The sequence below is a fragment of the Sparus aurata genome, chromosome 8 (genome assembly GCF_900880675.1).
Source record: "Sparus aurata chromosome 8, fSpaAur1.1, whole genome shotgun sequence".
NCBI classification, from domain to species: domain Eukaryota; kingdom Metazoa; phylum Chordata; class Actinopteri; order Spariformes; family Sparidae; genus Sparus; species Sparus aurata.
In genome coordinates, this window is record NC_044194.1 from 2,717,817 (window position 1) to 2,727,711 (window position 9,895).

The following is a 9,895-nucleotide window of genomic DNA, read 5'->3' on the forward strand; positions in this document are numbered from 1 at the left end:
GAATCTGAGTCGCAGCGTTGATCCTTTTCACATTTACAAGGCTTTCGAAGAAGCGTTGTTAAATTTCTTTCAGGTGGAGACGGAGAGATGAAATACACACCAAGTTTTTCATCGATTAAGGATTAAGCTACAACTCTGACACTCCAAACATTATGTTTTGATGAAATATTACTTTTATTTAAAGGTCACTTTTAAAAACCATTAAGATCAAGTTAGTTTTTTAATGTTCGTAGTGAGAAGCTGAAGGTTTTCTCATTAGAGCAGCACCTAGTGGACGTTAGAGGAACTGCAGCTGATCACACTGTCGGTCCGGCTCACGCTCAGGTGTAGCTGCTGATTCTACACACCTGTCTGATGTCCTTTCTGCAGCTGTGCTCCTAAAACGAAGTCTTGGCGTCTACAGTATCAGACACTTGATAATCAGACAGAGTCCCAGGAACATGATGATACACAGACAGGAGAAATGGAGGGATAGGAGGAGCAGGATGTCTCCCAGCAGGCTGTTCTCCCTGGGGCGAGGCAGAGGGATGGCTGGCTGAAGTGGTGGAGGAGGAGGACGAGGTGGATCCTGGGGCATCTCACAGTAAACACCTGTCCAGCCCTGGTAGCACTGACAGGTGAACTTGTGCTTCATGTCCAGGATGTCGTGGTTGTTGAGGTGACCGCTGACGTGGAAGCGAGGGCCCCTGGGCGCCGAGTTGCGGCGGATGTGGAAGAAGCGCGGGTTCAGGTGCAGGTAAGCGCCCGAGTCCAGGCTTTTGCGGACGCACCTGCCGTTCTTCTTGCAAAGCGCTTTGCTGCACAGCTTGGCGGCGGAGGTGACGTTGATGACGTAGTGTCCCAGCGAACCATCGATGTACTTTTTCACTGTCAGGCAGTTTCTCTGGAGGAGGCAGGAGACAAACAACACTGTCAGGAGTCATGTGAAATCAAAGGGTCCTTCTTGTAGTTGTACTTGTTACAGATCGATAACTACATCCATCTCTGCTGAGCATCTTGATTATCATACAGTCAGGTTTGAGATTTAAATCCTTACAAGTGTTGATTATTTGGCTCACATGCAATTCAAAGATAATGGGCCTAAATATGCTGAACCCTCATTCAAGATAGACATTTAAAGCACAATAAAGTTTAACCTTATGTATTTCTTTTTGTTGTGAGCAAAGGATCCCCTTCCTGATGTTGGAGCCCAACTCACTATTGCAAGAGAACGTCCGGTTTGTCGGACTCGGCGACAGGTCAGAAAAGTGTTTGCAGTGAATTATAGCAGTAAGAGTTGATGTTGTTTACTGATATTTGTTGTCTACAATTAAATCAGTCTTTTAGCCGTCCCTGTAAAGCCCCTGACAACTCATCAAGTCGGCTTGAAAGTCCATCATCAGTTGATTTTTTGAATGTTTCTAATGACTCGTTTGAAAGTGAAACCTCTAAAAAAGTAGTCTTAAATCCACATCTTTTGGCTTCATGCACGATGTCTTGCTGACTCAGTGTTGAATATGAAGCCTATGAAAAAAGGAGCTAAAGCTAGAAGATGCCAGGTAAAGGAAAAGTCGACATCGTCATCAGTCGTTGATCAGCGTTGTTCTTGTTGTAATAACGCTGCTGCTCGCCTCCCTCCACTGGCTGCCTGTGCACTTTAGAGTTCATTTTAAGATTCTTTTATTTGCTTTTAAATCTCTAAGTGGTCTCACCCCACCTAAACTTTCTGAGCTGCTCCATCCCTACGGTCCCAAACTATGGAACGACCTCCCACTGCACATCAGACGAGCCCCCTCACTGTCCATTTTTAAAACTCATCTTAAAACCTATTTTTAATCTTTGGCATTCAACCCAGCATGAGACTCTGCTCTTGTTTTATTGTTTCATTGTTTTTATATTTTTAACATAGTTTTTTTATGTGTTATGTTTGTCGTTGTATTTCTTATTTATGTACAGCACTTTGTCCCAGCTGTGGCTGTTTAAAGTGCTTTATAAATAAAGTTGAGTTGAGTTGAGTTGTATTAGAGCGTAGACCTCGCTTATTTTGTTCTGACATAATATCGTTCACGTTCTCAGTGTAGAAACAAACATGGACAAATAGTGTGTTTGTGTTTACAAAATAAAAATCAAATAAGGATGAATCTCAGGTAAATGTATCCATAGTCAAATAAGAGCCAAACACATCACATCAGCAGCTTATCGTCGAGCAGAAAAACACACTAATCCATTTTACACTTTACTGCTGTGTTTGCAGTTTTTACTTTTGGGAAGAATAAATTCTCCATACCAGAACCACTTCACACCACTTCCGCCTGTCAAGAACCCAAATTAGTGTTTTTTTCCCACCAATTTGAATTCTTGACCCAGTTCAATTAAGGAAAGAGTGGCTGGGATTGCTGACATTTCCAGGACTTCACAACAATAAGTAAAAGGTTTCAACATGTCAGTTGTGTCACACTGTACTTGTTAATGTATAGTCAGTGACAGATTTACTGCTCAGCGCTGTAAACAGGATGCAAAACAATCCACAGTCACCACTTTCACACATAAATCAGATGCTTCGTCTCCCGGTTTGTGTCAGAAAAAAACTAATAACACACTATTTATGGAAACAACAGTTTTTGGAGGGAAGCATAAAGATGTCTGTTCATATTTTATTTAAATTTCAAGTCTTTAAAGTGTTATGCAAATTGTCTGCATACAAATGCATCATATTTATTTCCCCCTGCTGCTTTGTGGCTTGTTGTATGTGATGTGTGCTGCAGTGTAGAAGGTATTTCTATAACTTGATAAGCATTTTTAATTAAAGACTCCATGTTTCTTCTGACTTTAAGTGAATTTAATATTTTCTACTTGAGTGTTAAAAACCTTTTAAGTGCCTTTTTGGCAAATAAGCAGTAAGTTTGCACCAGTAATCATATAAATCACCAGTTTAAAATTTTTCCTGTTACCTGTGATCGAGCGTACTCCGATGATCCCCAGAGGACCACGCCTGACACTCCCAAAGCGGCACTTTCCCCGATGGTGTGAACCAGGTCGCTCTGAAACAGAATAACAGGAACATTGTTGGCCAAGTGAACACCTGAAACACAACCTGCCCATTGCCTTTTATGACAATGTTAACCTACATAAAATGGTGAAGGATAGATGGATGGATGGATGGGTGGATGGATGGATGGATGGATGGATAGTGATTGAATTTAATAAACAAGACACATATACAAAACATTGTAGTTTGCTGATGATTCCTAGTGACGTCACAGTTGTTTCATAAATAAGATTAAATGTTATTCCAATTTAAATCATCAACTAAAAAACAAATAAAGAGATCAGCTCAGATCTGTTGGACTTACCAAGAAACCATCATGACACAAAGATTAGGTTCAAGGTTCAGTTGTTAAGGTTTTTGAGCATTTTGTTATCGTCATCATTAATCAGTTAACGACAGAGAACATACCTCTGAAAGAACTACAAAGGTGTAGGCGTAGAAAGGTCGGGAGTAGACAAATACTGGCAATGTAGAGTCTGGACGGGCAATGGATGCGATCCTCATGGCTTCCTTGACACGATAGTGGACGAACTTGACAGTGTTGGTGGAGGACTTGAGCTCGTAGTCCAGGTAGATGGACGGGTAGAGGGCCGTGCTCTCCTTCCAAAGCCACATCAGGTGGTCGTTGCGTACGTGCTCAACATTGGGGCATTCGCCGGTGTACCGTTGCGGGTGCTGCTTGTACCCGTAGTTGTAGCAGTCTGGGAAGAGGTAAAACCCCCACAACCCATCCGGCCGGCGAACCTCAGCCAGGGCCAATGTGAGATTCATAAAGGTCTGTCCAGCTCTCTCGAATCTTTCCTTTGCTTCCTTCTCAACTTTGCTCTCTGGCCAGTTTGGGTGAAGCTTCCGGATCTGTTCCTTGGACTTGTTGCGGTAGATGTCCTTAGAGCCCCAGTTTCTGACCCACTGAGGCCTCCAGTTCTCCCAGTCGATGACACCCAAGCCCCGAAAGTCCTTGTGGGGGATAAGCTTATCGATGTCGGCCCGAGCCTTGCTCAGGTGTTTGGAAATGCTCTGGTTCTGTGGCAGTCCACCATTGATCGGGATCCCGGAATTGGAGTAGTATGGGTAGTGTCCCAGGTGGCTGTGGTAGAATATGGTGACGTTTGGTCCACTTAGGGTTTCGTTAAGGTTTGCTACAATGTCGAACACGCTGAGGTCCAGGTCCACCTTGAATCGAAGGCGGCAGGACTCAGTCGGAGCGTTCCACACTACAACAAAAGGCCGATGAGGGATCAGAGGTGCCCGGGCCGGCTTCATCTGGTCACCCCGGACTCGGGGCTTTACTCCAATGCCAACCCACAAGGCCAGTACCAGGAGACGGAGCTCCATCAGCACCATGGCCCCTGTTTCCTCATGGAGCAATTAGTGGTCCTACAAAGACAGAGGAGAGAATCGACATGTTTGTAGAGAAAATAAACACATGATGAGCTTCAGTGAACAGAGATAATCAGGCAGGCCCGTGAGAGGACACATGAGTGATGATCACTGAAGTGAACGCTCCAAATTCCACAACACAATAACACACAACACTCCACTGTTGTACAGGGAGCGGGACTGCAATGAAAAGGCTGCTGGATCAAATCCCAAAGACGCAGCGTGGTCACGGAGAGCAATCGGGATCGGCTCCCTTAGTTTTCATCACTCAACAGTCATTAAACCTCTAACCAGTTAAACAAAGAAGCTCCTTCTGTGGGTTTATAGATTCTTGATGGATGTCATCACAGAGATACGATGCTTCTTTGGTGAAAAACCATTCCACATACATTATTGCATGACTTGGGACCAATCAAGGCTTTATGGATGAAATGGAGTTGCTCTGGGGGCAGTGAAGAAATTCAGAAGGTTGATGTCAACACAACCTGACGCACCAGAATCATCTGGACCATATGATTCTGACATATCTACACGCTAGCAGCACCCAAGCTAACATCTGGAGGAGCCGCCATTGTTGTTTTCCAACAAGTAGTCGCTTCTCTTGGCGCTCATCACATATAAACCAAGACTGTAGCTGCCAACAGTTCCTCATAGGACGATGATGCCTTTGCCAGCTGTATCATTAAAGTGATATGCACATCAATAAATCACAAATAGTAATGCAGTTATATGATATACTGTTTACGATTCTATAAATGTTAGGGGCAAAATACAGCAACCTTTAAGACCTAAGTCAAATTAAAAGCAACGACAAGAAGGAAAAATACAAAATGGACTCAGTCAGATTATCAGAGTTAGATGTACATCCTTTAAAAGAGTTCACATCTCTGATTACAAAGTTAAAATAGGTGACACAACAAAATCTGTGTGTTTAATGAGTAATTACATTCTGTGTATCCTGTTATACATTTACTACATTCTCAAAAACACAATTTGTGTCTTTGGTCCTCTGCCTTTTATTTTCTTCTCTGTCATTCCTCTCAAACCTCTCATCCCTCCAGCTCTTTATGTAAGAGCCCCCTTCACCCTCCCCATCTAATTGCTCTTGGCGCCCCCTCATATGCAACCAATTCATATTTCAGTTTTTCCAAAGTCGGGGGGGAAAGACATGGTGACCCGGCTCTTGGGAAACATGGCCACTGAGGTTGCATCTAAGGACGCCACGGAAAATCTCCCATCATTCTGTTTGCGGGATTGTAACCAGAGCAGGGAGCAGGAAACCGCCGCTGGGCTGAGGCTTCTCCGCTCATTTCAACTTTTCAATCATCTTAGGAGGCGCTGGCCTGGCGCTGATGTTCTCTGACGACTTTAATGGCACGAGAACTTCACGATCGCAGTAATCTTGGATGTGGATCAGTGAGCGGAGAGTTGGAGGAGAGGATGGTGGAAGAAAGATGACTCAAGAGTTACAGTCACAATAAATTGTCAAAATGCTTCCTTCAGAACAGCTTAAGAAGGCTGTTATTTATCCAAAAGTTTCCTCATGTCCGGCTCAGCTCAGGAAAGAGAGAATTTCTTCAGGCTGTAGTTTCATAATCCCCTCAGCTGGATGGTTTCTCTGGTGATGCTGATCCAAGACAAACACAGTGTGGTGAAGCCACTCAGGCTGTCCTCCAAACCACCGAAATGCCCAGAACCCCTGGAAACACCGTTTCTCCGGACCACAAGAAAAGACCCCCCAAATAGAAAGTCTGACTCCAGACTGTCACAGGAGACTCCATTTGAGGCTCTGGCTCAGACAGACACAGCCAAACAGTAAAAAGCAACTTAACTCAATTAATGGGATCCAGATGGGGACAGGGGTTAACTGTCAGTCTGAGCTAACACTCGTGATTTTCTGAGGATGGTGATGTTGGTGCACCGCGTTGGTTCAGACTGAAATATCCAAACAACTGGAACTACTGGATGGATTGCCATGAGGTTTACTTTAGACATTCATGACCTTTGTAGGGTGAATTGCACCAACTAGCGCCATCAAACCTTTAATTTATTCCGGTATTCTTTTTATGACCCAAAACCTGCAAAGCCTCACAGAATCCAGTTTTGGCATCATGTTGATATCAGCAATTTTACTTGGTATTCAGAAAGGAAATCAGTGTTTTGGCACTTCACTACTTAGCAAGCTCGCTAGGTTAGCTCGTCAATCACAGGAGCTTTCTGGCCTTCTTTCTATTTCGTCTTTACTGGGCTGTTTACTCTCCTTTGGCATTTTGTTCTCAGGCTCAGACTTTTGATTAAATTGACTTATTCAAAAGTGAAAAAAACCTCTTTAAGATAACAAGCTTGCGTTTGCAGGATTTTATCTGCGGCATTTTGGCAACGCTGTGCGGATGTGGTGTGTTCGTGGGTCTCCGGCTGCTCTGGAAGGTTCTGAGCGAGTGTGTTGGATTCATGTACAGTGTAATCTGGAAAATATGAAGCCAGCCTTGAATTAGCAGTTAATGATCCAGTATTAATGTCCAACAAGCAGAGACAGAGTGACTGCCGTTATCCTGCAACTCCACACATCATGGCCTCATGGTGTGTGTGTGTGTGTGTGTGTGTGTGTGTGTGTGTGTGTGTGTGTGTGTGTGTGTGTGTGTGTGCGTGTGTGTGTGTGTGTGTGTGTGTGTGTGTGTGTGTGCGTGTGTGTGTGTGTGTGTGTGTGTGTGTGTGTGTGTGTGTGTGTGCGTGTGTGTGTGTGTGTTGGGGGGCTTTAAAACCACAGAAAGTCTGAGTCAGGCTGCTGATTTACCTCTAAACATATACATACTGTAGATAATTTGTGTGTGGAGTCACAAATGTGTCTACGAGACAATTCTGTGTGTTTGTTTAAGAAAGCAGCTGTGCATTAAAGGACAGGTTCACCTAAAACATTCATTTTCTACTCACCCCCCCTCACAGATGGAAAGTTCATAGGAGTTTCACAGAAAGACAGTGTTGCAGCGTTCTCCTGAACATCGGAGAAGATGGACACTTGTGTTACAGCTCTGCAGCATTAAGGGGGTAAATAACGTCTTTTCAAATAAATTTGGGATCTCAGGCCTTCTGGAGACTTGGACTATGCTGGACGATCTTTATGGAACCCCCTTTTTGGTGTTTTATCTGGTTGTCCCCAGCTCCGACTGTGAAGATATGATAACTGAATCTCCATTTTTGGGTGAACTCTTCCTTTAAGGCCTGGTTTAGCATTTTCTCCAGAGCTCTTTAGTGGCCCAATCCTTGACAAACCCCTGAAAAACAGAGAGCTGATGCAAATCCAAGGACAGTTAGAGCTGGTCTGAGTAGACCGGAGGATAATGAGACCTGACCCAAACTGTGGTCGAGCTGAACCGACCCAAGGAGAGAGAACAGCAACACTGGCACGAAGCTCCACCAATTAACAAGCAGCTGTGGTGGAAACAAGCAGAAGTATGTGTCATTTTTTCAAATGTATGCTCTCCTTCTGCCTCAAAAAACACATTTCTGTCATGGCGATGACGACAACTGTGATAAAAACTGTAATCTCTGAACCTTCTTGGAATTAGACACATGACACAAACGTCCACCTGAATATCATTTGGGCCCGACCCAACTCGTTTCTTCTTTGGTAGCTCAGTGGATTCTGTATTTGGGTCTCATTTACAAGTGTGTAATGAGGCGGTTGGTACCGTTATTCCATACTTTTCCCACCTCCTTAGCGACCCTTCATCCCCCTAAGATTATCTAGAAAATAGTTCATCATGGAGCCTTTATTCAACCTACAGAAAAAACTTTTCATTTCAAGTTAAATTATCCTTTTGTGATCATTTCTATATAAACTTTAACTTGTGTTCAGACCAAAAAACATCATCTTTCTAAATTCAAAACTCTCCATCACATGCTCAGATCTGAGACACAAATACAATATAACAGCACATCCAGAAGAACTTCATTCCTCCAACAACAACCTCAATCTACAATCTACATTCGTAGCTAAATTATCCGGATGTTGTTTCATATTTTGGCTGTTAAACAAACAGATAAACTGCACAGTCTCAAATCAGTAGAGGCCAAAGTCCTCTTCAAACAGAGTGTTTGTTGGATCGTCAACAAATCCAACAAACAAGTTAATTTGAAGCTTGATGTCTTTATACTCCATTAATCTCACACACACACACACACACACACTGATTATATCTGGTTGGTTTCCAGGTTTCAGTGGAGTCTTGATTATGGTCATGTGTGGTTTTGGGGCTGCGGTCTCTCTGCTGCAGTTTCCAGATGTGATTTTTATGTTTTTATTAGCACCAGCGCTCCGACATTTCACCGCTGCAACACCGACAAGCTGCGTTTTACATTTCACTTTCACAGTTTTTAGTCATTAAGACCATCTGTCCACTGAACTGTCCCCTTTAGTCAGAGCATTATCCAGCAAGTCCTCTGAACTTTTACTTAAGTAAAAGTAGTGATATCACAGTCCTGCACTGAAGGAAGTGTCAATGTCTCTTTAAGTCAACAGTTTATCTCCATGTGAAAATCTCGGTGCAGACTGTCTGAATAATTTTTTGTTTCTCTGCAGCTAATTGAGTCTTTTCTAATGTCCGCCTTGGTGTCAGTTTTGGAAATCACTGAATTAGCATCCAACTAAGAAGAGCAGGTCTGTCAATTTCTGGATTTCTCTGCGAAAACTGTGCGTACACAACGCCTTGAGAAGAGCAATGTTGGTTACAGTGTGAGGACAAATGTGTACGAATTTATTAAAACTTTGCATTTATATGCTCCAATGTAAGTTGCAGATGTTAGCTTCCCTTGCTAAGGACTTGAGCATCATCAGCAACTCTGCCCTTGAGCTTAACAAGGTCATTTTTTAACATTCAAAGGCCCACAGAAGATTAAAACAGTAATTCAGAGGATATACAAACAGTTTCATGATAAAGATAGCATACCTTACCGTCTCTCCTGCTGACTGTTCTGAGGATACAGGCCTCCTGTCAGATGATTGTTCTCGTCTCTTGTGTTTTAAACCTCAGATACACAAGTTGTCCATCTGATGAGCTGCTGAATCGTATCTCTGTCCCTGTCCCCCCCGTCTATCAGGTCCCTGGCTGATCTCGGGGGAAGAGATGCCCCTCTATTGTTGGTTTGGCCCCTCCTCATCTGTTCCCAACAGGACCCTGATTTAGTGAAGCAAACAGCCAATACAGGTCTGAACAGTAAACAGACCGGAGCACATTCTGCGCTCTAAAGACTTGTTGTGGACTTGAAATGTTTGGGTACTTGGTATAATTTTGGAAATTACCCTATATGTTCAAGAGATTTTTACTAAAAACAACTATTCAATTAAATTACACGTACATATGATTTCTAAACAAAGAGATGGTGTCAGCGTCTTCAGTCGTACCTGCAGCCATGATACCGAACACTGGAGACCTTTGGAAAGGTGATGTGCTGCGGACAAGGCTTTCTCAGCCATCTGTATATTTCCAG

At 43.3% G+C, this 9,895-nt stretch overlaps 1 protein-coding gene across 2 annotated transcripts; it reads right to left on the reverse strand.

The window, feature by feature from the left end:
- Positions 1-149: 149 nt before the first annotated feature.
- hyal6 (hyaluronoglucosaminidase 6) lies at positions 150-9,612 on the reverse strand. 2 transcript variants are annotated; one of them, XM_030425053.1, is made up of 4 exons: positions 9,360-9,612; positions 3,437-4,405; positions 2,931-3,020; positions 150-883 (listed from the first exon to the last, which is right to left on the reverse strand). In XM_030425053.1, the coding sequence occupies exons 2-4, from the start codon at positions 4,370-4,372 to the stop codon at positions 398-400; spliced, it is 1,512 nt and encodes a 503-aa protein (XP_030280913.1). In that variant the 5' UTR covers positions 4,373-4,405; positions 9,360-9,612; the 3' UTR covers positions 150-397. The 2 variants fall into 2 exon arrangements, with proteins under 2 accessions (XP_030280913.1, XP_030280912.1); XM_030425052.1 differs by having other exon boundaries at positions 9,355-9,612.
- Between the last annotated feature and the right edge of the window lie 283 nt (positions 9,613-9,895).